This window comes from Balaenoptera borealis (assembly GCF_965194805.1).
Source record: "Balaenoptera borealis genome assembly, chromosome: 18".
Lineage (NCBI taxonomy): Eukaryota > Metazoa > Chordata > Mammalia > Artiodactyla > Balaenopteridae > Balaenoptera > Balaenoptera borealis.
This window is the reverse complement of record NC_138877.1, coordinates 69,549,169-69,576,973: the sequence shown is the minus strand read 5'-3', so window position 1 is coordinate 69,576,973 and position 27,805 is coordinate 69,549,169. Positions and strand designations below refer to the sequence as shown.

The following is a 27,805-nucleotide window of genomic DNA, read 5'->3' as shown; positions in this document are numbered from 1 at the left end:
GTGTAAATTCTCTCACCCAGGACCAGCTACATAATTTCTAGGGCCAAGTACAAAATTAAAATGTAGGGTTACTTGTTTAAAAATGATTCAGAATTTCAAGACAGCGGCAAGAGAGCATTAAACCAAGCACAGGGCTCTGTGCAAATACATTGGCTGTACGTCCATGAAGCCCCTGCTATGTCCAATTTCAAATGACCAATGTGACATCACCGAACTCAGAGTTGGGAGATATGTACGATCAGCTTGTGCACAGGTGAGCTCTTTCTTGAACACCACTGCCTTCAGGATACCTTAGCATCACATAAAAGGCCTTCTGTTCCTATCTCTACAGCCCCATCTTCCGGTCCCTGCCTCACCTTCCCATTCAGTCACAATGACCTGCCTGTGGCTCCTCCCATCCACCATGTTTTTTCATGCTACATTATTTTGTTCATGCTGTTTCCTCTGACTGCCATTCCTTCTCCCCCTCCTCCTTCCCAAATTCTTCATCTACGTGGCTCCAGTTCATCCTTCAATGCTCAGTTCAGACAGAAGCTTTCTTCTCTGGAAAGCTTGCCCTGAAATCTTATGAACCAGGAGATTCTTCGAGAACAAGAGGTCAGTCTGTTACACATTTCTCCCCCTGCAAAAGGAACGGTAAGAATCAGACCACCTTTGTTTATATTTCAAAAAGTGAGTATAACTGCCAAATGTGAAATAGATAGCTAGAGGGAAGCAGCCGCATAGCACAGGGAGATCAGCTCGGTGCTTTGTGACCACCTAGAGGGGTGGGATAGGGAGGGTGGGAGGGAGACACAAGAGGGAGGGGATATGGGGATATATGTATTCATAAAGCTGATTCACTTTGTTATACAGCAGCAACTAACACAACAATGTAAAGCAATTATAGTCTGATAAAGATGTTAAAAAATTAATTAATTAGTTTAATTTTTTTAAAGTGAGTGTATTTTGTCATAAAATGTACCAGGAACCACAGATAACTTTGAAGAAATCCTTCTTGCTGGTAGTAATGAATTTTCCCAGGTGAGAGGATGAAGAATGCCTGATTGGTGTTCCCTCAGCTTAGTATGATCACTCAGATAACTAGGTTCTCTCCCCATCTCTCTTGCTCTCTCTATTTGAGGTAAAATTCACATACATAAAATTCACCATTTTGAAGAGTACAGTTCAGTAGCATTTAGTACATACACTTGTGTGCACCATCACTTCTATCCAGTTCCAGAACATTTTCATCACCCCAAAAGGCAACTCCATACCTACTAAGCAGTCACTCTCCATTCCCCACTCCCCAGTCGCAAGTAACTACCAATCTGCTTTCTATCTCTTTGGATTTATCTATTCTGGATATTTCATATTAATGGAATCATACAGTATGTCAATATGTGATCTTTTGTGTCTGGCTTCTTTCCCTTAGCATCAAGTTTTCAAGGTTCATCCACATTGCAGCCTGTGTTAGTGCTTCACTCCTTTGTATGGCTGAGTACTAGTCACTGCGCGGATAGACCACATCAGTGTAGCCATTCATCTGGTGATGGGCATTTCCGTTGTTCCCACCTCCTGGCTTCTATGAATAATGCTGCAACAAGTTTCTGTGTGGACATGTTTTCATTTCTCTTGGGTGTATACCTAGGAGTGGAATTGCTGGGTCATAGGCTTATTCTATATCTAACTTTTTGAGGAATCTTCTCTCTTTCAAAAGGAGTGCCCAATCCAGTTGAAACACGCAGGTAAGGAGGGAGACCTGGAATGGGCTTTCCAGTGAACTCCGAGTGCTCCCTCCTCTCTGCAGCCGAGTGAGACCTCTGGGTACCCATTTCACTCTGTAACCTCGACCAGCCTACAAGTCCCTCTCGGGCAGGGGCCACACTTCATTTCTTCATGTGTGTAAGCCGAGTGTTTAGTGTTTAGCACTATGTCTAGCACATAAGAGTTGATGAGTCTAAATCAATTCATGAATAATTAAACTAATTAAAGCATCATTCCTTCCGAGGTTTGGTCCTCGTTTTCTAACACAAGATTCTTCCTCAGGTTTCCCACAGAGAGCTGCTGCCAGGGCACAGCACCATCATCCAACAGGAGGAACAAGTAAATTTGGATAGAAATAAACCCCGGATGCCCTGACAACGATGGTGATAGCTCCACTTTGTACCTTTAACTTGGGTTTAAATTAAAAGTGAGCGCCTTTGAGAATTTCCCATTTCTTAGTACCAGGGCTCATTGTCTTAAGCAAAATACAGCCTCAGATAACACTGACACTAAAGTGCAGTATTGTTTGTGTCTGTAAGAAAAATGATTTCAGTGATACACTGGTTATCTTGTGTCTTTATTGCTCAGAATTTCTGGGTCTGCAAATTCACCCATTCTGCTTCTGCAGAATGATGAGTGTACCAAAGGACCGTGAAGAAGGCCACAGTTAACTTTTTAAATATGCAGGAAACTCAGCCCTACTGTTAACTGTAACCATTTAACAGCTCAATTCTCACAGCTGACTGCTGGGTTGGCATTAGGTGTTATCTAAATGCAGTGCCTGCCACTCAAGAACCTAGAAAAGAAGCCAACACACGGCTCTGTGTAACTTGCTGTCATTGCAATGAGATCTCTTCTTTTTCCCCCCCTGTAAATTCTCCCTTGATGTTGAAGAACTGAGGCTAAAAATGATCAAACACCAATTAAACCATAGCGATCCAAGAATTAGGCAAGATGATGACTTGGAAAGGACTGTCTGCTCCCGAAAGATAAATCAAGAAGCATGCAAGGGAAAGAAATCTTAATTCCAGATTAAAACGTGTGACTTCAGTGTGGCAGACCATAATCAGAGACCAAATTCACCATTTCTTTCTAAGTCAGCCCTTCTTTCCGAGTTTCCCATTTCTGTACCCGGCACCCCGTCTCCCCACACACCGAGACTCGGGACTTGGCATCAGTTTTGACGCCTTCGCCTCTCTTGTCCTCAGAGTCAGTTTCCGTATCATGCCAACACAGCCTCCCGAATCCCGCCCGTGGGTCCCTATCCCTCACCTCCTGCTGCCACATCCTACAAACCTATTTGAAGGCTTCGGTAACCCAGGATTATTAAAATAGCCTTCGAGCTGGCTTATTGCCTCCAAATTCCCTCCACTCTGACTTCTTTATTAATCCCCTTCATACACAGGCTGATTCAGAGTTGAGAAACTGCTAATGACCCCCCATCCCCTGCGGGGTAAACCACTCCTGCCTTGCCTGACGTTCAAGGCCCTCTGCCCTGACTCACCTTTCTTCTCTGAAGTTAAAGCGAGCTATTTCTCTTCCCCACACGCATTCCTACCATCTTAGGCGGGGTTCCCCAGGGCCCCTGAGATGAGAAGTCATGTGCAGGCGACTTATTGAGGAAGCTAGACGGCGGAGGGGACAAAGTCAAGAAGGGGGGTGATTTCTGACCCAGGGGAGCAGAGGCAGCCCAGGCCTGACCTGGGCAGGGAAGTCTGGAGTTTAAATTAAGCCTCAGAGGCTAAGTTTGCTGGAGCCTCCTGCTCTCGCAGTAGCCAGCTGTTGGCGAAGGGCTGGGTGGATGGGGGAGGGAAGATGAGCGCTTACCCCCCCTCCCCCGGCGCTCGGGGAACTCTGCGTGAGGAAGCAAATCTGGCTCCAGCAGTCCGAGGGCAGGCCTCTCAGGGTCACAGGGGCAGAGCTGCTGGAAGCAAAGCACACCAAAGTTTGTATAGAGGGTGGGAGTGGGGTGGAAGAAGAGGGAAGGTACAGGGACCTAGAGGATTTGGGTGAATGGTGACAGTCTGCCTCACCCACTTCCCTGCCTGGAGTCTCACTCAGGTCACCAGGAAAGACCTTCTCAACTCCACTTGCCCCAATCCTGACCAGTTTCACAGCCCAGCTCGAAAATGTCAACAAGCCTTCCCAGCTAACACACACACACACACACACACACACACACACACACACACACACACACACAAGAAGGAGGTGGGTCCAGCCAACCCTGGTGCGTCAGCCAAGTGAACAAGGCACAGAGCGTTCCCAGTCCCAGCCCAGAGGTGGTGGGCGTCTGGGACATAAGGGGGAGCGGGCAGCCCAGCAGGTGTCCTTATAAGAAAAGGAAACTTGGACACAAAAAGAGACACCACAGGGCAGAAATAAAGTCACGGATGTAGAGAATGGACTTGAGGACACGGGGTGGATGGGGAAGCTGGGACGAAGTGAGAGAGTAGCACTGACATATATACACTACCAAATGTAAAACAGATAGCTAGTGGGAAGCAGCCGCATAGCACAGGGAGATCAGCTCGGTGCTTTGTGACCACCTAGAGGGGTGGGATAGGGAGGGTGGGAGGGAGGCTCAAGAGGGAGGAGATATGGGGATATATGTATACATATAGCTGATTCACTTTGTTATAAAGCAGCAACTAACACAGCAATGTAAAGCAATTATACTCCAATAAAGATATATTAAAAAAAAAAAAACAGAACCCGAGAGAGAAACACCAGAGTTGTGCACAAAGATCACAGGAGGACACAGCAATCTGCAGCCATCTGCAAGCCACAGAGAGTGGTCTCAGAAGAAACCAAACAGGCGACACCGTAATCTCAGACTTCCAGCCTCCAGAGCTGTGAGAAAATAAATGTCTGTTGTTTAAGCCACCCAGCCTGTTGTATTTTGCTATGGCAGCCCCAGCAAACTAACGGACCAGCCTTTCTTACCCGCCTCAGAGTTGGCTCACAACCTGCAGGAGTTGGTTTGAAATGTGTGCCCACAATATGACTGTCTTCATTTTCCCACCTAGGATGCCAGAAATCAGGGCGGTAGAGTCCACTAATATCCCTTTATGTGGGAGAGGCACACAGGAGAACAGACCATCCGTCAACCACAGAGATAATACACTGGTGTCCATTAAGATCTGAGCCTAAGCCCCCGCTTTTGTGTGACTGAGGGAAGACAGCAGATACCAGAGGCATTGGCTCTTCCAGATGAGAAGCTGGCTCAGCTTGATAACGCGTATACGTCAGCACTTAAACGCATCAGCTCTGATGGTTGATCTAATTGGGATCACACAAGTATTAGGCACCAGTGATGTACTGTCAGTTGCAAACCCCACCGTCGATAAAGGCAGGACCCACTGGAGGAAATATAAAATGGGTGAGATAGAGCTGACAGATTTTATATGAGTTTTGTTGCCAAAGTTAAGAGCTACAATCCTTTTCTACTTATTTGGAAATATACTGCTGCACGTTATGGAAATCTGATAACATTCTGGCAGGTCTTATGAAAGTGATTGAATAATATTTGCTTCATTGGATTAATTGCCTGCTATAATTATCTGGAGAATGTCTTCATCCTTATCTCCCTTCTTTCTTCTCAGCTCTTTCCTTCCAGAGTGTTTACCAGTGGGTGGTATGTTCGAGATTATAGGACACTGGGTGAGTGGGAGAGGGGAACAATTACTGAGACACTCGTCACTCTAAGGACATTTGCCTAAGCTCCTTCCCTTCCTCTGTACACCTCTGGGCCCCTGGGACCCACCTCCAAGGAAGCCAGCATCACCTCTGGGAGAGACATAGGGTTTGATTTGCAGCTGGAGATGAAGGGGAGGCCAGTCTGGGGTAGAAGTGCCTGAGGATGGAGGATACAGACGTGTGGACAAAAGGGGAAAGTTTTAGAATGGGGAGGAGAAGCTTAATCAGAGGGCAGGAGAAAGAAGAGTTGTGGGTTGAATTGTGACCACCCCCAAAAAACCCATGTTGAAGTCCTAACCCCCGTTCCTGTGAAGGTGACCTTATTTGGAAATAGGGTCTTTGCTGACGTCATCAAGTAAAGATGAGGTTATACTGGAGTAGGGTGGGTCCTAATCCAACGTGACTGGTGTCCTTATAAGAAGAGGAACATTTGGATACAGATTGACACAGAGGGAAGACAGCCATGAGAAGGTGGAGGCAGAGACTGGAGTGATGCTGCCACAAGCCGAGGAAAGCCTGGAGCCACCAGAAGGTGGAAGAGGCAAGGATGGATTCTCCCCTAGAGGCTTCAGAAGGAGCACGATCTGCCAGTACCTTGATTTTGGACTTCTGGTCTCCAAAACCACAAGAGAATAAATTTCTATTGTTTTTAGCCCCCAGTTTGTGATACTTTGTTACCATGGCCCTAGGAAACAGATACAAGGAAAGTGTGTAAAGAAAGGAGTTTCCTAAAGGCGCATACTTCTATCATGCCTGATACATTGGGAAGACTCAGTAAATGTGTTTGAATTAACAAAGTAGAACGAGAGTTACTGGGATTGTACACAAGGTGTTGAGAACAAAAATGGGAGAGGAAATAAAGTGAGAACCAATTTCATATATCTTTTATTTATTCCCTGTTGGCTAGCTCAGTGCCTTGCAAAAAATAGGTGTTTAACAAATGTGTTAATCAACTGATGAATTCATTTCCATCATCATCTAACACTTATTCGTGGACTCTGTGTGCACAGTTCTGCAGTGAGGTAATTTGTTTTTCGGAATTAGAACAGCGATTGATCTGAAAAAAATGACTGGACATCTCATCATTGATAATTTTATCTCCTCATGCTGTACAAAGGGATGAAGGAAAGGAGAACCAGGAGTCAGGAAAAGAGGAAGAAGAAGAGAAGGAGAGAGACGGGAGAGGATGGAGAAGGAGAAGGAAGAGAAGGAGAAGTTGTTTCAGCCTTGAATGTAGGAGAAGTGGTGAGCGTAGCTTACTCATGGTTCATTGGTAGAGAAAATTTCACTCACCACAATCTTCCTTCAAGAGAGAACTGACTTTATTTGGAAGAATGCCTCAGTAAGTTCCTACCCACTGAGAACCTGGCTCAGCAGACGTAAAGTTTTCAGAGCAGGGAAAGATATTTTAAACGAGACCAGAGGAGGAATTTTGCCAGTTTGCCTCTTGAAAGGAAGAGGAGTGATGGTGGTGGTGGGGAGGAGGACTAGAGATGGGGAGAGGATGGGTGAGGGCCACGAGGGATGAGGGATAAACTCAGGGATTGGACGGCTGCTTCCAGTATGTATTGCTCTCTAACAATCCCCCCAAGTCTGGACCCACCTGGGTGTTTCTTTTGCCCCACATGATGTGATCTGGGTCTGAAGGCATCTAGGAGTTCAACTGACATCTTAGCCAAATTCATAAGTTCATTAGATAGTTTCTTCTATTTTCACATCATCACAGGCAGCTGGGGCTGCAAACACGTGGGTCCTCAACTAGACTGGAATATCCAAGATGGCGCACTCACATGGCTGGCAGCGGATGCTGGCCGTTTGATTGGGGGTTCAAATGGGCACATGTTGTCTAGAGCTTCTCACATCATGGTGGCTGGGTTTCAAGAGGGGACATCCCAAGGACAAGCATTCTAAGAGAGAAGAAGCAGAAGCCGCCAGTCCTCAGAGAAACCGACACTGCTTAATTTCTACTGCATTCTCTTGGTTAAACCATCACCAGGCCAGCCCAGATTCAAGGGGAGGAGAAATAAACCCCATCTTCTAACAGGATGGGAAGTGACAAAGAATTTGTTGCCACCTTTAATTTTAACTGCAGGCAGCTGATGAGGCTTTTAAAAACAGGAACGTATTCTATGCCCATTAAACTTGTTTGCTTTGCTTCAATATGAATTTATCTCCAGTCTTCTTCAGGAATGTACATGGTTTATAAAAAACTTTGTGTGAGTGGATTTTTTAAAAATCTAAACATACATTGACTTCTACCTCTATATTAATGTGGGATAAAATAGATACAGCCAGAGTTAATGCAGAAAAACAGAGGCAGAAAGGACCATAAGAACATATGTCCCTGATAATTCAATGGAAGTTAATATGTTCTCTACCACTTATAAATAAATATAGATATAACAGTATTATCTTAGGTCACAGAAATAGTCATTATGAATAATAAAAATAGAAATACTTGAAATAGGGGACCTTAGGGAGTAGAACTGGATCCCAAGATGAGACAAAAGACATATGAATTTTAAATTCTTAAATATTTAATTTGTAATATTTTTGAAACAAAATTAAACTTCTGCTTATCAAACTAGCAAAGATTAAATATATTGACAAAACCCGTTTGGGCAAGAGATGGAGAAATAGACTTTTAAGGACTATTGCAGGAAACAAATGGATATAACTTTTCTAGAAATGTTTTTGCAAAATGTTTGCATATTTTTACTAGCAATCCCACCTCAAGGAATTTACCTTAATATAATAATTTCAAAAATGTGAAAAATGTAGGCACAAATATATTTAGCGTTGTTTATATGGATGAAAATTGGAAGCAACCGACGTGGTCTTCAATAGGGAACTAATTAAGTAAATTATGGTACAGATAACCTGATAATCTCCAACCACCGTAAGTGATTTCTAGATCTAGATCTACAGAAATGCAAAGATGTCTACGACAAATTATTGAGCAATGATGTCAGTTGCAGAACATGTATAGTATACATTTATGTAAAACTGTGTACATATACTTGCAAGGGTCTATATGCACCAATGTGACCACCGTTGTGAGGTAGAATTTCTAGTGTTTTCTCTCTTTATTTTTCTGCTTTATATTAAATATTTTAAACATAAAGTAACATTTTTAAACATAAAGCTAATTTTGAAAAGAGCTAACAAAACAGCAACAATAACAGCCTTTACAACTCAGATTGTACCTAAACCTTTTGTATATCAGCTACGCAGGAAAGATGACAGCATCTCTGCCTTTTATAAAACAAATGCTATAAAGAAAAACACAAAGTGCACTTTGGCAAATGACAAAAGAAAACTAACAGCATGTGTGTCATCATTTGTTCTGAATGAGATCATTCTACCCAGTTCTCTTGAATGTTTTTCCACAAGTAAGAGTAATACAACTGTAGGCGGAAAGCCAGAGTTTTCATAACAAGAAGGGAAAAAAGAAAGATTCACTTACCTAGGGGTGTCTTATAGCAAGATGAAAATTAGGCAAGTCACTGAATGCCTTGTAACTGGTTGAGCTATTTTATCAACCTGGAGAAAACCAAGGTCATTATCCCTTTTATTCTTCTAATTTCTTGCTTGTGCCATTACCTGCCCTATTACTCCGAAATGTCATTATCTCCTTCTGGAAAGCTTCTGCATACGTGCCATCTCAGTGCAAAGAATTCAAAGTTGAATTGCTCAGCCCCCAAGGACCAGGCAGAGGAAAACCTGAGTTTTGCAGATAAAGCCCAGCACCATCTCTCTGGGGCCACCATGCCTGATAGATGCCCAGTTGGCAGTTATGGCTTCTTGGTCTTGGACACAGTTGTACCCCACACCCACACCTGGACCTTAGGTGATATCACATTTAATTCAACCACATGCTCAGCCATTTCTCCAGCATGACTCTTGGCTGGAACAGTTAGATTTGGGAAGCCTGCAAATATTTAAGTCTGTGCTGAACCTAGTTTACCAGCCCAGATATCTTCCCTCCCCAGTAGATCAATATAGATAGATAGATAGATAGATAGATAGATAGATAGATAGATAGATAGATAGACAGACAGAATGATGAATGGATAGATAAATGAGTTCCCATCTGAGTCCTAGGTGGCCTTTCCCATCAACTGACTTCAGCTGGGTTGGGGCCATTTTGATTCATCAGAAAAAGCCTCAAGAACATGGAATCTCAATAGTGAAAGTATAGGAAATGAGTCTCAATCCCTTTCCTCTCAAATCTACCCACCTTCTAATTCAGTAATCATCTCTGCCAACTAGAGATGTTGTTTGTTTTTGGAACGAAGTCTAAAAAAGCTCCTGTTAAATTATGCCGGAATCTTCCCCCAGGATAAATGATCCCTATTCATCTAACATTTGTATCACTAAGAGGGGACTTTGAAGTGACTCCCTTCCCCACCCACCAAAAAAATCTGCTCTAAAGAGACTTGCTACATAGGCTAACCTAGATGAATGCTAGTAAGTTCTCTGTTATAAAATCCTTAATTCTGCCTAACTGGACATCCTATTTAAGCTTTCACTTAAACAAAAAAAGGAGGGCAGGGAAGCTGCGTGTATAACGTAAAATCCCCTCCCCTGTTTTTAATGTGTGCCAAGACTGACTCTCTTAAATCTGACTAAATAATTCCAGGGACATGTTACACACCAAAACAGCTCATGAAAATGATTTCTCCCCAAATAGTATGGTCACTGAGTGACCTGAGACCTGCACTGGACATGAAGCCTTTGCATCATTACATTCAAGTATTCTTATTTTATCTCTACCTTATTCCTCTGTTAGACACATACTGAGTATCTTTCCTTTGTATTTTATGAATAAATATAGAGATAGTTGCAGCTGGTGACTAACATTGAAATACACAAGACATCAGTGGAGAGACTAGAAAAGTAAGTGACTGCCACAGTTGAGAAGTCTTTAAAACTTGGAAATAAGGTTCAAAAGTAGGTGGCATATCCTTTTACTGTCCTAATGGGTGTACTGGGTTGAATAGCATCCCCTCTATCCTTCCCAAAGTCACGCACTTTCCAGAACCTCAGAATGACCTTGTTTGGAAATAGGGTCTTTTCAGATGGAATTAGTTAAGATGAGGTCATGCTGGAGTAGGGTGGGCCCTAAATCCAATATGACTGGAGTCCTAATAAGAGAGGACACCAGGGAAGACACACAGGGAAGAACACCACATTATGACAGAGGCAGAGAGGCGATGTGTCTACAAGCCAAGCAACACCAAGGATTGCCAGCCATCACCAGCAGCTAGAGGAGAAGTGTGGATTCTCCCTCACAGCCTCCAGAAAGAACCAACGCTGGTGACACTTTGATTTCAGACTTCTATTCTCTTGAACTGTGAGAGAATAAATTTTATGTGGTTTTAAGCCACCCAGTTTGTGGTAATTTGTTACAGCAGCTCTAAGAAGCTAATACACTGGGGCATTGTTTAACAGGCTTGTCCACATATTAACTTTTTTAGAGGACTGTCACTGTATTTGCTTCTTCTACTTACTATTAGGTAAGGGCTCTAATCTCTGTGAAGTTACGTTAACCTGTAGACCTTGTCCAGTGGAGATGCAAATCATTTCTGTCTGGTAAAAAAGATAACCCTAAAGGTTACAATTTTATTGCCTTGAAGGACATTAACTAGTTTTGTCTCAAACTCAGCAAAGTTATATCAGAATGTTTTATATATATATGTGTTATATCTGGTGGAGATAATTCTTATTCCTCTAATTCTTGTTGAACTGGTTTTACCATGTCTCTAGTTGCCTCATCAAAGGGTTGAATAAACTCTTTAACACTTCTTCATTCTTTACATGCATGGTAGTCATGTTTTCAACTTTTGGGAAATTATTCTTTAACAGCACCAGAACTGTTAAGATCAAAACACCCTTCTGAGGTCATCTGATTCAATATCCTTCTGAATGCCGGAAAGAATTCCTTCCTCAGTACATTTGTCACAGACTTGTTCAGCCTATGCTTGAAGGGAACTGGGGAACTCATGATTGTTTGAAATGAATGGGGAAATGAAAATCATGGGGAACTCATGATTGTTTTTAAGGCAACCTGTTCTATTATTAGATATTCACTATTAGAAAGTTAATTCTTAAACTGAGACAAAATGTCCTTCCAACTTTTACCCACTAGTTTACATTGTGCTTAACTAAGCACAGAATCTGACAGGCCTTGGGATATTTAAGCTCCTACCCTCCTTGGTATTTTCTCCCCCAGGCTAAACATACTTAGATCCCTATGTGCACTAGAGGTAATTCTACTGAATTTGGAAGTTAAGTTCAACAAACATTTCTGAGTTTCTACTGTGTTAGGCCCTGAGAACATAGACAGGGAATCAGATACCATCCAACTCATAGAGAAAACACTACATTTATGAAGAACAAATAAAGAATTTGTAAGAACAATTAATAGGTTGGAAAGATTCTCACAACTTTGTGGAGGACCCAAAGGAAGATATGATTCATTCTTCCTGGGGGTTTGAGAAAGGCAGACTTCACAAAGAAAGTACTCCTTGAACTAGGTCCTGAAGGTTACGTGGGAAGTCTCCAGGAGGTCAAGTTATGATGGACATCCCAGACGAAGGTAGAAAGTAGTATGAACAGAAAAGCCAGGAGAAAATCTTCAAATAATCACAAGGTATTAGAGTACCCTCCAAATTCCATGAGAGCTACAAAAATATAAATGTAATTCATAAAAAATAAACAATAATCACAGAAACGTAGCCCATTACTAAAAATGTAGGCAGGAGGGTGGTGGTCTGCACAAGGACCATAAAACTTGAGCTAAAGAGCAAGAATTTGACAACCCAAAGAAAGGGGAGCAGATTGGGAAGATCCTAGTATTTTGCAGGGGAAAAGCAAAATATGAAGAAGCAGTAATCAAATGGGAGGCAGTCCTGTGTAATGATTCAAAACATGGGATCTGGTGTCATGCTGTCCAGTGCAAATCCCAGCTCTGCTCCGTAATTTCCACGTGACTTTGAGCAAACTACTTAACATCTCTAAGATTCAACTTCCCCATCCATAAAATCAAGTAATAAGAGAACACTCCTAGGGGATATTAGGTTCATATAAAATAATCCATGAAAGTGTGTATCATGGTCCTGACACATACTAAGCTGTCAGTGAGGATTAACTGTTATTATTGTTAATTATTACTTTATCATAATATTTATTTTAAATAGAGATTTAAGGTGAGACAGTTGGGATTAAGAGAAGAGAATAAGATGCTGGAAGAGGGTAAAGAAGAAAAGGCTGAGGAGATAAAGATGCAGGTTTTGAGGAGTTTTTATAATTCTTGGTTGATCTACACTCCAGGCCGTGTAGGGGCGAGAGAGTGAACTGATAAATCTTGACCTGTTCCTGGCCAGGCTGCCTGACCTCAAATCCCAGCTCTGCCACATCCAGCTGTTACACTCTCTGTGCCTCAATGCCCACATCTATATAAAGGGGGTAGTAATAGTAGGTCTACCTTATAAAGTGTTGTATAGGCCAAATGAATTTATATATACAACATGCTTAGGACAGTACTAGCACAGAGCAAGCTGTACATGTTACTGTTTATTTCCTCTTCTGATATCACACTGCTTTCTCCAATTGTTTCAAGACACAGTTTAGATTCAAATATAACCACATAGGCTACACAAGCTCAGTTGCTTAATTTTTGATTACACACCTAGTGTTGAAAACGTACATTAAAAATGAAAATTTATGGAAATACCATGTGAAATACGAAGCTTTTTAAAAAATATGATGCTTTAAGATCAAGCAGATGAAACCATTTGTCATTCTTCCCAAAGCATTTTTATAAATATAAAAATACCAAAAAATATCTACACTAGGCAAATATTGACTGACCTACAAAAGTTCTCACCACCTCTTACAAAAATCAGGGAATTCTAAAAATAGAAATGATCATGGGCCTCTTGAAAAGAGGAACACTAAGGAGAAATAAAGAAAGGTGGCAGTTAATTTAAGGAGAGAGCAGATAGATAGCTAACTTGTTAACTTGGGAGAACAGGTCAAAATATAAGATGTTTCCAAAAAATCAGACAATACACAAATGGGAAGTTTATGTTATTTAGCAACATTAAATATTTTTTAGCTCAAGGGGAAAAAAGTATCTATTCCAACCTGTCTCTGGATTAAATTTTTTCTTAGTTTTCCAGAGACCATGATCTATATCACATATTATTTATTTTTTCTCCTTTAACTTCAGCCCTTCCCTCTCTTCTGGTTCTTACTTCTCAGCATACAAGCAAATTAAAATCTTTTACATGTTAAAAATAAAATTCTCGGGACCTCCCTGGCGGTCCAGTGGTTAAGACTCTGTGCTTCCACTGCAGGCGGTGCGGGTTTCATCCCTGGCTGGGGAACTAAGGTCCCACATGCCCTGCCGCACAGCCAAAAAAAATCTCCCTTGATACTCTATGCCCTTCCGAGGGCCATCTGGTAAAACACACTGACGGTATCCAACCAACATCTATTCCCCCCAATAGAACCCCCAAATTGCCAGCCATCCACCTTCCCCCATCCCCCATTGTTTAGGGAAAGAAGACTGCATTACAGCTAAGCCCTGATTGGTCCACACTGGTCCTCTTCCTTTTACCAGTGAATGGCTTAGGCGTGGGTATGTGCCCAGGATCTCTGCTAGGCAGTTTCTAGGAAAAACTTCCTCCCTCCTAAAAATGAGTCATCCTAGGAGAAGGTTCCTTCCTGCTTCTAGATGTAGTCACTCCAAATAAGATGCCAGCACTGAGAGAGCCGTTTAATACCATGAAGGGAACTAGACAGTCATCACAGCAGGAAGCAGAGCAAAGACATGGAAAGAAACCGGGTCCCTGATGAATGAGCCAGCCTGGAACAAACCACCTCTGTTTTTCTTGTTAGGAACACAGTAAATTCCTTTATCGTTATGCCAATTTAGTTGAGATTTTCAGTTGTTTGTTCATGAAGATATCTTACTTGATACACACCTTTTCTTCCCCTTTTAGGTAAACTTCTCAGAAGTAGTAACATATACTCACCATCTCCATTTCCTCTCCAGTCCTGCATTCTTCACTCCATGCAATCTGCTTTTTTCCTGACCCAAAAGGGCCTGTTGCACAGTCTGCAATGTCCTCTTGGCCAAATTTGAAGGACATTTCTTAGCTCCCACCTCACTGACCAATTTGGCACTATTATTACCCTCCTTCCTGAAGTTCTCTGCTCTTGGATTCCATGGCCAGACTTGTTCATAGTTTAGGCCCAGTTCAGTCAAAGAATCCTATTCTCTATTGTGGAGTCTTTCCTCGCCTGACCCTCAAATGCTGGCCTCCTGGGCAGTAAAGGATTAACCTTGTACATGGGAAGAAAGGTTTGGCCCTTACCCTGTTCCTGGGAGGTAACCTCAGACTTTGGAATATCCCGTCTGATAAGAATGTCTTTGTTTACCAAGGACATTGGCATGCTGTGTAGTCTATGCTAACAATATGATGTGGGACCACGTGGAATCCGCTTGATATCTGGAGAGACTGGAAATTCACATCAGCCATGCAGGTGGACAGCCATGCCTACTGACAAACCTCCAATAAAAACTTTGAACACCAAGGCTTGAGTGAGCTTCTCTGGTTGACAGCTCTTCAGGTGTGTTGTCACACATCGTTGCTGGGAGAACTAAGTGCCATCCACATGACCCTGCAGGGAGAGGACAACTGGGAGTTTGTGCCTGTGTCTCCTGGACCCTGTCACAGGCACCTAGTTCCGTTGCTGGTTTCCATCTGTATCCTTTGCCATAATAAACTGTAACTGTGACAATAACAGTTTGCTTACTTCTGTGAGTCTGTCTAGTGATTCACTGAAGCTGAAGGTGTTCTTGGAGGCCCCCAGGCACACCTCCCACAGACCTGTGCTTAGTTTCTTCTACTGCGCATGCCCTCTCTGGGTAACTGCATACATGGGGGCAGCTTCAAATGCTCTTAAATCTACAATGGTGGCCCAGACCCCTCCCCTGAGTTGTAGACCAAAATAGCCAGCCACCTCCTATACATCTCCCTGATGGCTCACAGGAGTCTCAAATTCGGCTTATGCCAACCAGCCGCTTGTCCACATCCCCAAACTGCCTCCGTCTGTATTGGCTTGATGAACAGCCCCACCGTCTACCCAACTGTCAGTTAAAAATCTATGTGGAGGGCTTCCCTGGTGGCGCAGTGGATATGAATCTGCCTGCCAATACAGGGGACACGGGTTCAATCCCTAGTCCAGGAAGATCCCACATGCCGTGGAGCAACTAAGCCCGTGCGCCACAACTACTGAGCCTGTGCTCTAGAGCCCGCGAGCCACAACTACTGAAGCCCACGCGCAACAGCTACTGAAGCCCGTGTACCTAGAGCCCGTGCTCTGCAACAAGAGAAGCCACCACAATGAGAAGCCTGCGCGCCGCATCGAAGAGTAGCCCCCACTTGCCGCAACTAGAGAAAGCCCGCGTACAGCAATGAAGACCCAACACAGCCAAAAAATAAATAAATAAAATAAAATAAATTTTTTTAATTTTTTAATTAAAAAAAAAATCTATGTGGAAATCATCCTAGACTTCCCTTTCTACTTTGCTTCCTATACCTAATCAATCACTAAGCACTGTTGGTTGTACTTACTAAATATTTCCCAATCTCCTTCTCTTTATCTCCAAAAATTTATTTTCTTAAGTATCACTTTTCCCATGGACTATCGCAGTTAACTGCTTAGATCTCTTCCTGCCTCTAGTTTTACCCCATTATAATCCATTTTTTTAACACTGCTGTCAGAGTGGTCTTTCTAAAAACATAAATAAGGTCACGTCATTTCCTGTTTATTAACCTTTCCATTGTGTTTCACTACCTTTAGGGTGAAATACAAACTCCTTACAAGGCACTCAAGGCTTTTCTTCTTTGACTTCCCCTACTTATATTGGTCAGAATAAACAAGGTTATGCTGCAGTAACAAACAATCCCAAAATCTCAGTGGCTCAACAGATGACAGTGTGTGCATCTCTCCATGCTACAAGTCCATCCCAGGTGGAAAGAGAACCTTGTATGTTTTATTTCTCAGGGACCCAGACTAATGGAGACTTTACATTGACATATGTTTCCGCGATCACCTCAACAGTAAGAATGACTTGTGGCAAACTCACATTGATCTTACATCCTCCACTCAGAAGCAACACATGTCTCCTCTGTGTAACACATATTTCTTCTGCCTACATTTCATTGGCCAAAACAGGTCACATGGGCTATAACTATCTGCAAAGAGGACAGAGACCAGCAATCCTACTAAGTGTCTGGGAAGCAGAGAGCTGAAACTATTTGGCAATTTGTATTGATCGCTACTCCATTACCTGTTCATACTCACTTATTACCAGTCCCTCAGGTAAGCCCTGTACACCAAGGCAACCAGACACTTATAGTTCTACACATGTATCACACATTTTCATATCTCTGATTTTTTTTTTAGTCTAAACATTTGTTTAGGATGCCCTTGGAATTTATCTGACTCATTGATAACTATTAATCTTTCAAGAACCAACATAGGTATCAGCTCCTTTGAGAAATATCCCTTAACTTAGAGTTTCTCAAAGTATCTGTGGTGGAGACTTAGGTTTTTATTTCCAGTCAATCATGAACCAATACTTTTTAAAAATACAGTAAAAATAAATTACAAGAAAATAAAAGTTAAGCAAAGACACAGAAAATATAAGCCCAAATTTGTTATTAATAAATTCTGCAGGCATTATCAAATTATTACAAAGTTTCTGATGACTCACAATGTCTATGCTTATCTCACAACTGTGTTTCCTGTGTCAGGAACTGTGTTTCTGAGTGACACTGCTCTAACACATGGCCTGTTTTCTCCCTTTCTCCAACCCTACCCACGGGGCCTTGGGCACACTCACAACTCCTTAAGCATACTTCTGTCAGACCCTCATTAAACTTGATTGTAGCTGTTGGCTTATTTATCTATTTCCTCTGTAACTGTTACCTCCTTGGGGTCATGAACCATTTGGCTCTGAAACCTCAGGATCCAGGAGAGTAACCAGCAGATAACTGTCATTCAGCACATTTTTGTTAAATGAATAAAGAGGTAAATAAATAATTAGCCCACCATTTAAGAAAATCTTATTTCATATAGACAAGAGTACTACTCTCTTGGAATCTGCAAGGTTAAAAAAAAAAGAAAATTTATTTAAGCTTAAGAGTGAAATAAAGTCAAATAAAGGTGATTCATTAAAGAACACACCTGTTTTAAATATTGAAGCAATGTAATTTGCCACGACTTGAGTTGAAAGAAATGGCAGAGTTTATTCGTAGGAAAAGATGGTTGTGTTCATTACATTTTACTGAAGAACATGGAAATGTCAATGTAAAAAAATATGGTGTAGTTTCAAGTGACGAGGAGGGAGAGAGTTAGTGGGTAAAACATCCTAATATCTGGAAGTTCCAGGCTGCGGACGAACCACAAGTGAAGTACAGGATTACCTATAGGATGCGAAACAATGTGGTACAAGGCTTATTATAGGAGCCTGCCTGCCCGCACATACTTTCTCCACCCACTCGCCAGGTGGTTCCACTCTCCTACTTGCCTTGAAATGCCCCCATTGGCCATCCTCTGCTTTCGCTGTGGCAGTCACTGTTAAGTGCATGTATGTTACCCAGGGGTGGTGGGAACAGGCTGAGTTGGGTAAGAATGAAATGCCTTTGTCCCTTCTCAGTGCAAATGTCAAAAGGTGTTGGAGGGAGATGGGCCATTTGAGCCTTTTGGGGGATAACTACCCTCAGCTGGTTTGGTTACGGATCGTGACGGGTGGAGCTGAGATGTTTTGGCTTCTGCGAAGTCTTGGGGCTCTGAAGTGTGTACACGTGGGGTGCCTTGCCATTTGTGTCCATGGAGCCCTCTGGAGCTGTGCAGGGCACAGCTCTCACAGGTGTACACAGTGTCGCTTGATTTGGGCGACTCTTGATGAGCTCCCCTTGACCCCGGGAAAAGCGTGAGAGTAAAGAGACTCTAAGGCTTCTTTCCTGCTTGCCAGTTAGAAGTTCCATCAAGGAACAGCGTGTGCACTGGATAGAAGCTACAACCCTCACGATACACCAGCCAGAGACTAAAGTGTGGCAGCTGGGCAAGGGACCCACAACACCTGTCCTCAAAAAAGTATGTGGTTACCCCCCAAAAGGCTCAGATGGCTCATCTCCTCCAACAACTGTTGACATCTGCAGCTGAGAAGGGAGAAAGGAAGCAGGCATGGGGGGAGAAAGATGATGTTTACCATCTTCTGTGTTCTTGTTCTTCACAGCCCCAAGTATCAGTCTTGTTAGGGATTTCAGGGGTTCTCTAAATCTCCAGCATCTCTCAGTCTTGGCTCCACTGAGAAATGCACTAGCTATTTGACCCTGGACCTCTGTGCTTCTTTTTCCTATAGAGGAGGATAATGATATTTACTTGGTAGAACTTTTGTGAGAATTTAAAAAAATAACATATGCAAAGGGTCTAGCACAGTCCCTGGCACACACTAAGTGCTTTCTGTGAGTGATGGTGACCCCAGAGATCCTGTCCAAGGGGCTGAGGCCAAGGGGTGGGTGTCAGTGTATGGTCCAGCAGCAGGGAGATAGTCTCTGCACCTAATACTTCTTATTAAACCATACACTGTGGAAGGCAGAATCAGCACCATGTTTACCTTTATATTCTCCCCAGAGCCTGCCCCTATGCTCAGCACATAGTATGATATCATTTTGATCACGGCTCGCTCAGCAGTTTATGGATCAAAACACCCCTGGATTAAGTCAGGAGATTCCAGTTCTAACTCCAGCATTGCCAGTAACATGCAGAATGACTTTCAGAAATGTACTTCTCTCTGAGAGACTCTGTTGACTGTCTGCTATGTGGTGGGCATGGCAGCTGCAGGGGGTACAGTCGTTAAGACAGATGTGGTCCTTGCCTCCATGGAAGTCTAATGATGGAGATAGACTCGGTATAATGATCACATGGTTAGTTAGTTACAACTGTGATAAGAACCATGAGAGTATATTCAGAGGGACCTAAGGATGTTCGGAGAGAGAATTCAGGGAAGACTCTTCCGAGAAACTGACATTTGAGCAGAGACCCAGATACGAATTAGAGTTAGTCGTGTCACGGAAGCGAGCAGGAGGGAGTGCTCGCGGGATGTGTGAATGGCCCAAGATGGAAAGGAGCAGAGCACACTGTAGGACTATACAAGGCCAAGGTGGCTGAGCTTAGGAAATAAAGGTGACAGGAGCAGCAGGCAAGGGGCCAGGTCGGGCAGCAGCATCTGGGGCTTCAATCTAAGAGCAGTGGGAGCAGTCACGTGACCAGGGTGGCCACAGTGAGAGTGAATCGTCCTGGGGGTAGGCAGTAAGGAGTGCACTGTCTACAGTGAATTGAAAGACAATAGTAAAACTAAGTAGAACCTTTAATTTTCACCATGCACTGGCAATTCTATGTCAATCAGTAGTGTGTTAGTAAATGCTTAACAACTGGTTCTCTGGGGAAAATAAAAATGTATGTCTATATATACACACGTGTGTATTATAAATATTACAAATGTTTATAAATGTTATAAATGACATACAGGATTTTAGTACACAGTTTACAGGTAACGATAAAATATGCAAATACTTTCCTGCAAATTCCACATGGTAGATGGATTCTCACGGAATGCTTTTGTTGATTTTTGTTAAAGGCTTATAGCTGTATCCAACCAATGCTTGTAATGCAACCACGATTTCACAAATGGAATTGCATCTCAATCTGCCCTTTTCCCAATACATTTATTGTCATTAAATCTGATATGTGAGGGACCACCCTAGCAGTCCAGTGGTTAAGACTGCACGCTCCCAATGCAGGGGGCTCGGGTTTGATCCCTGGTCCGGGAACTGAGATCCCACGTGCCACGTGGCACAGCCAGGAAAAAAAAAATCTGATGTGTGATCAGCTCGACTATTTTCCCCTCAGTCGTCAGATGATGAACTGGCACCTGACGCTGAAGCCTCGGCTTCCCCAGCGTGGTGCAGTCACAGGGATGGCAGGAGCGGGCACCTGCGTCCGAAAGGGACGTGTCCAAGGGAGCCATTTCCAGGCCTGCTGGTCAGGAGCCCTCCCTGAGGATGTTGTCAGAGTGAACGCTGACTCCACAGCCTAACAAACACCACAGGTGTGGGAGGGGGAGGGGGAGGCTTAAAACCACAGAACTGTACTTCTCCCAGTTCTGGAGCGTCGAAATCCCAGTGTTGGCAGGCCTGGGCTCCCCCTTCCCAGCCTCTGGTGGTGGCTGGTGTTCCTTGGCTTGTAGCTGCACCACTGCTGCCCCTGCCTCCGTCACACGGCTGCCTTCTCCTGTGACTTCAGGTTGTCTTCCCTCTGTCTCTCTGTGTCCAAATTCCCCCTTTTGATAAGGACACCAGCCGTTATAGATGGGGCCCACCAAATGACCTTATCTAAGCTTGATTATCTCTCTAAAGACCCTATTTCCAAAAGAGGTCACCTTCTGATGTGCTGGGGGTTTGGACTTCAATATATCATATCTGATATGTGATCAGCTCAACCATGTCTCACCCTTGTACAAATTAAACCCATTAAACTAAAATCTTTTCATGTCAGCACTAAGCGCAGTAGTGTGTTAGTAAATTAAGTTTAATCTGCATTATTATTTCCGCCATCACTTTCTTTAGTCTAGCAAAAAAGACAATCAGCAAAACATCAAATCAAGCTCCGATTTGCATTTGCCAATTTCCACAGTGTAAATACTCCCACAGTGGCCAACTGCAATCTACCAATGTGACATCACTGAATGTGGGTTACAAAGACACACACAGTAGCACAGCACTGAACGCAGCAGTGGAAATGGAAAGAAGTGTTCATGTTTGACAGACATGTAGCAAGTAGAATCTTGGTGACTTGTTAACATGCCAAGGGTGAGTGCAGAATTGGGGAACTACTGGACCCATCACTATGACAGGGAGACCTGAAGAGGAGCAAGCAGTGAGAGCACACGTCGCATTTTGCATGTGCTCCATGCGAGGTTCTTGTGACAACCAAGTGGAGAAGCTGAGTGCTCCATGCGAGGTTCTTGTGACAACCAAGTGGAGAAGCTGAATAGGAAGCTAGATACTCGGGTTGGGTTTGGAGCTCAGAGAAGTCAGGATCCGAATTGCAAATTTGGAAGATACTCATTGAAATGGTGGTGGTGTGTTAAATCATGCAGGGAAAAGCTGTGGCTTGTGAGGAAAGGGCCAAGACCTTTAAAATATGTCATTTGGAGGTTATCAAGAAGCAGATAAGCAAGCCAAGGAGACTGGGGAAAAACAGGATGCAGAGTACCGCTCTCACCAAAAGTGTTCTAAGGAGGAAGAATGAACTTTGCTAAAAGATCAGGTAAAATGAAGTAGGAGAGTGTCCTTTGTATTTAGTGATTGGGGGTGTTATTGGAGACTATAGCCAAGGCAGTTTCAGTGGAATGTGGAAAGCAAGTGAATGCGAGTTGGGAAGCTAGAAAAGTGTGGGCAACCTTTCAACAACTTCAGCTATGGAGAGTAGAAGCAAGGCGGGGGGGGGCAGCTGGAAGGGTACGTGGAGGAGAGAGGAAGGCTTGGGGCTGATAAATGCCCATGATACGGATCCAGTCGAGAGGGAGATACTGAGCTTAGATCGGACTCTGTGATACTGGGGGAAAAGGCGGGATGGGGGGAGGGTTCGGAATCCGTGTTTTTAGGAGTAGCTTTGTAGGTTTGGCGGTGGAAAGTGGGGAAAGTTTCCCTTTTTCTTGAAGCAGGAGACAGAGTAATCTACTAAGAATGGGGGTTATGAAATGCGCGGAGTGGCAATGCCGTTGGGAGTGGAAGTTTAGGACACAGTGACTTGGTGAATGGTCGATGGATGGATGGCGGATCTGGCCAGGTGAAGGGCCACAGCAGGGTTCGTCGGTCAGCAGGAGAATGAAGACCAGGGCCGTGGAACAGGATCTGCTAAAAACAAAAGCCCGGGCAGCAGGACCTTGGATGGAAGAACGCAGTTTCAGTTCTTTCCTGAGAGGCAGAAAGTGGAGACACACACTTGAAACAACTCCTCCCAGACAGGAAGAAGTCTAGAGTTCTGGTCGTTACGACCCAGCTCCTTTTCCTGCAGGGACCCTGCAGCACCTCCGCCGAGCGCCACCGACAGCGCGAGGACCGCGAGACAGGCCAGGAATAGGATCCTGCGCGGCGGACAGCAGGAGGGAGGGAGATGCGCCCGCGGCACCCCGCTCGGGCCCGCTCCCGCAGCACGCCTGCCGGGGCCAGGCTGGGGCCGCCCCTTCCCGCCGCGGCCCCGCCCCCGCCCGGGCTCCGCGCCCAGGGCTCCGCGCCCAGAACTCCGCTTCCTCCTCGGCCACCGAGTCAGTCTGTCCCTGCGACTCCTCCACCGCGACTAGCGCCCTCTGGCCTGACGTCACCGGCGCGCCCACCAATGACCTGAAGAGGGACCGGCGGCGGCGTGAAAGTGACGGCAGAAGCAGCCAATGGCCGCGAGGAGGGGGCGGGCCGAGGCGGGAGTGTGAGAGTGAGCGCCAGTACGCGTGGGGAGTTGAGGACTGTGCGGGAGGCGCGGGGCGCCGGGGGCGGGGGGCGGAGAGCGGGGGAGCGGCGCGGGAGGTCCCTCCCCCTGCCCGGCTCCGGGCTGGTACCGAGAGCCGCCGGACTTTCAGCGCCGGGGAGGGAGATGTGGCCGCCGCTCGGGCTCCTAGCAGGTAACGCGCGGGGCGGCCCCTGCAGGGCCGAGCGCGGCCGAGTACCGCGGGGCGAGCGGGGTTGGGTGCGGAGGGGACGCGGGGTCCTTCCTCGCTGCCGCCGCGCCCCGAGCCCCGCGGTCCGGCCCGGGCCGGGCGGCTACGCTGCTGGAGGAGTTGGCTCCGGGACCCGGGCTGTGGCCGGGGCCGGGGTCACCGGGGATGCGGGCCCCGTCGCCATGCGCCCGGGTGTAAGCAGCACGCGGGACAAAGGGCGCGGCGTGGAGAGTGCACGCTCCGCCTGCCCGCGCCCCTGCGTTCTCATCGCCGCCCCTGCTCGCTCCAGCAGCGTGGCGCTCCGTCGACCCCGGGTGCACGGGCGCCTTTGGCGTGTCCCCGGAGCGGCCACCGGGCCGCGGGGCCCCGCGCCACCCCGCGCCTGGCCGCCAGCTGGCCGCAGTGCGGGCGGTGGCTGGGCGCAGGCGGGCCGCTCGGCCGCCTGCTCTGGGTTAAAGGCGGCTCCCCTGCAGCGCCGCGAGTGCCAGCCACTCGGCGCTGGCTACCGGGCAGAGCGGCGTGCCCTGGGTGGGGGCGCACGGAACCACCGAGCTGCCCCTTCTCTGCGCGGGCTTGGAGTTTGGGGAAGCAGAGCAGGTGGCGTAACCGCCGTCTCACCTCCAGCGAACTCCGCGGGGCTTCTGGTCTTGTTGATGTTGTGACTGTAGGCTGTGTGTATTTTCTTTTTTTTTTTAACCACACACAAGAGAAGGGAGGAGTTAGGGGAAAGATCTAGCCGGAGCACTGTGAATCGTGCCACACTGCTCTTTCTCTCGGAGAGCAGATGGATGGGGAGAATTTCTTGAGAAACAATGAACAGTGAGGACTGACTGGATCCCCTCCCTGTCCCCTCTTCCCGCAGTCCCGACCGTGCCTGGCGCGCCCCAGATGGAGGTGGGGTAAAGTGACACCGGCCGACTTAGATGGGAAAATGGCTACAAGCTAGCAAGCTGGAAACTTTCTGGGACAGCGGAACTGTGAATGTCAAACCTCCGCAGTCATTCTTGCTATTGGCAGGCATGGCCCTCATGTGTTACTGAATTAAGAAACTGGGAAGGCAAGCACAAGAGGAAGATACCTCGAGTAGCATTGTGTTCAGCGCTGCGTGGTGGAGAGCGGTAGAGATGATTGTCTCCCGTGCCTTGGGGGCCCCAGGAGAGGAGCAGCCAACTCAGGTCTCCACATGCTGGGCCGGAAACGGCTGTGTTCTTTATTCTGATTTCCAGAGGCACTGTCTCATCTCAGCCTGGCAGAGGGCAACTGGTGTGTGGGTGGATTGTTACTGATGAGGTAGAAAGGCTAGCCTGATGCGAGAAGGCCCTTCAGTGTAGGGGGAAGAATATTCTTTAGTAGGTGGCTGCTGATTTTTCCATGGATCACTTAGGTTTGATCTGCCGTCCTCTTTACTGCAGTCCAGGCTGCTGTGTCAGCTGTCACCAGGTCCCCAGGGTTCTCAGCTCAGTGACTGATGTTTGTTTGCTTTTGAGAGGTGGCATAGGATCCCTGTTCAAGGTCTTTTTGACCTTTTCATTGATGATCGGTTAATTTGTTTTAACCCCCTGAACATAGAGGCTTGATATAAGGAGTTTGAGAAATTGAGAATAAAGAGACTTCTGCTTCGTTCCAAGTCCAGCTACTCATAGGCGCTAGTCAAGTCTCAACACAGTGGGAGATCGATACAGGAGTCAGATAGGAATCAGAACGCCAGCATTGTCACTGGTAAAACTGGCTGGAGCTCTGCTTGGGCTGAGCCTGAGGCCACTCTGTTGCTCCCTTATTCTCAGTTCGTAAGGCAAACTTACTATCCACCTGGGGCTCCTGGGCAGGACATCCCCTGGAGAAGGGGAATGGGGCCATGCCTCCCAGGGCCCATCCGGAGAGAAACAGAACGTGTGCCTTCCTGGTTCATGGCCTGGATACAAAAAAGGTGGAGGGGACCCGTCTCCCTCCATGTACCACCTCATGCCGGCAGGGCTGCTTTTACCTGAGCACCAAGCCTGGCTGGGAACATTGCAGAAAAAAGGCCATCTACTGTTGGAGGAAGAGGATCAGGGTGTACAGCTGTGCACTTTATGCAGGACATACAGATGCCTGGCCAGGGAAGCAGTGCACTGGGTCTGCCCAAAAGAAGGGTGCCCTTTTCTCAGTTGTATCAGGTCACCTGATGGGCTACTGCTGGCCTTGGTTGGTTAGCGCATCTTCAGGAATGGCAACACTGGTGATCCCAAGACAGGAGGTCAGGGGCTGGTCACTTGGTACTAATCTCTCCAAAATGATTACAGTCATGGGAGCTAATTGATTCCACATATGCTTTTATTTAATCCTTAGCACAACCTGCTGGAGTCAGTAGTGATACCCTATTGTGCTGATGAGGAATGGATCCTTAGAGAGACTAGGTAGCTCAAGGTCATGCCGGTAGCCAGTCCAAATCTGTGTGCCTCCAGAGCCTGTGCTCTCAACCACTGGGCTGGACCGAGGTTCCTAACGCACTGTACCTGTATCGCATTTGCTAATCCACAATATTTTCCGAACCATCCTCCTATACCCATTAACAATCACGCCTGAAGTGGAAAGGGCATTTGTGAGTGTTCTCAGGGGCAGCAGAGATGTGAGAATCTTGGCGACCAGGGGAGGGACGCAGCAATGAGGAGGGAAGAGCCAGCCGGGATGGGGACGGGACAGATGCTAGCCTTCCTGATGTCCCTGCCAGAGAAGAGGGGGAGCTCATTCTGAGATTGCCTCACCCATTCTGTTGACTCCCCGAGGAGTCCAGGCCTGGCCCCCCGGGCACCCGAGATGTTCAGGTCTGTAGTCTGCCTTCCGTCTGCCTCGGCTGTTGCCTGAGTACCAAAGCGATTGGTGTGTGCTACAAACAATCTGAGATGAAAAGGGAGGCTCAGCAACTAATTTAGGAGCACAAATTATTTCCTGACCCAGTATTCTTCCTGGAGGGCCATTTGAACCTCACAGAACCGTTTGTGAAACACTATTCAAATATTTGGGCCTGAAGCAGATAACATCAAGATGAGTTATGGGACCGTTTATCAGCTCACAGCTTTGTTTTGCATTTAAAATTGATAAAGAGTATTTGCTTTCCTTCACATTCACTCTGTAAATCAAAGAACGCTTTTATTCCCTCCATGTTAAGTCAGGGTAACTTCCTAACTATTCAGTCCTTTTCACTTATTTATTTTAGTTTTAGTAGCAGGGGTAATTTCTTTAGCTGAAATGTACACACAGTGGTTGGGGCCTGTGTCCCCTGTGACCTCTGTCGTGTTTGCAAGTGTGATTTGGATTTGACCAGTGGTTTATCCTTTCAGTGAAAAAGAAAAAAAAAAAAGCAGCAGATAGTGGCTGGAATATTCCGCCCCCCGCCCCCCCCTGCCCCCCCCTCCCCCCCCCCCCCCCCCGCACTTGCTGAGAGCATGAGTTACATCAGGTGGAGAAGCTCTAGGGCCCAGTGCCGAGACAGTTGCAGAGCCTTACATTTCCGGATTGTAAACTTGAACTGCTTTCCAGCACCTGTGACCTCGGATGGCCTCTTGGGCTGACTTCTTATTGATTCCATAATCTGGGGTATTTCCTTGGAGACCTATAAACAAATACAGTTGACCCTTGAACAACACGGTTTTGAACTGCGTGGGTGCACTTATATGCAGATTATTTTCCGTAGCAAAGACTACAGTACTAAAAACAAACAAAACAGAACCGCAGGGGTCGTGGGTTTGATCCCTGGTCTGGGAACTAAGATCCTGCATGCCCCATGGCGAGGATAAAACATAAAAAAAGGCTACATTACTATAAGATCTGTGGTTAATTGAGTCCCCGGATGGGGAGGAACCACAGATACGAACTTATAATAAGTTATACATAGATTTTCAACTGCGAGGAGGGTCAGTGCCCCTTACGCCTGAGTTGTTCAAGGGTCAGCTGTACATCTAAACTGCCTCTCCAATCAAGGGGCCTGGGGTTTTCTTCCATCTCAGCATGAAGGAGTGGGGCCCTGCTCCCTTACTGGGGAAGATGAGAGCCTCAGTACCAGTACACCAAATACTCCAGGGGATTCTCAAAAGAGAATAGTTCTGTGCCTGTGTTTTCTCCCTCTTTGAAGAAAGTACTAGTAATAACAGGTAACCTTCCCTCAGCGTTCATTAAACCCAGGCAGTGTTTCTAAGCACTCTAGGTGGGTGTGTTGCTTAACCTTCATGACGACCATGTAAGGGGGGGCCCAGTTATCGTCCCCATTTTAGAGGTGAGGAAACTGAGGCCCAGAGAGGTGAAGTAACTTGGCCAAAGTTACACAGGATTGGAACCTCTAAGCAGTTTGACCCAGACGTGATCCTGGTAGAACCAAAGGAAGTGCCTATTGAGGGTGTGGAGAATGGGGACAGATGCAGTGTGATTGGAGGGGAGGGGGAGTTTGATATTTGTTTGGGCAAGTTCCAAGTCAGGAAGCTGTTAGGCAACTCTCACTGCTGGAAAGTTCTTTTGGTTTGCAAAGTACACAGGAAGTGGACTCTTAAGGATAGATGGCACACACAAGGCCACAGAACTAAG

The 27,805-nt window shown here is 45.8% G+C and overlaps 1 protein-coding gene across 7 annotated transcripts in view; it reads left to right on the top strand.

The window, feature by feature from the left end:
• Positions 1 to 22,942: 22,942 nt before the first annotated feature.
• The window catches only part of TMTC4 (transmembrane O-mannosyltransferase targeting cadherins 4), a 123,897-nt gene continuing 119,034 nt past the window's right edge, over positions 22,943 to 27,805 (top strand). For 4 of the 7 annotated variants that reach the window (XM_082366101.1, XM_082366100.1, XM_082366102.1 and 1 more), the window contains exons 1-2: positions 23,075 to 23,212; positions 24,111 to 24,423. In XM_082366101.1, the coding sequence (XP_082222227.1) occupies positions 24,373 to 24,423 (51 nt within the window). In that variant the 5' untranslated portion in view covers positions 23,075 to 23,212; positions 24,111 to 24,372. Of the gene's footprint in view, positions 23,036 to 23,060; positions 23,213 to 24,110; positions 24,424 to 27,805 lie in introns of those variants that run through there. The other 3 variants (XM_082366105.1, XM_082366104.1, XM_082366103.1) reach the window with 3 other exon arrangements.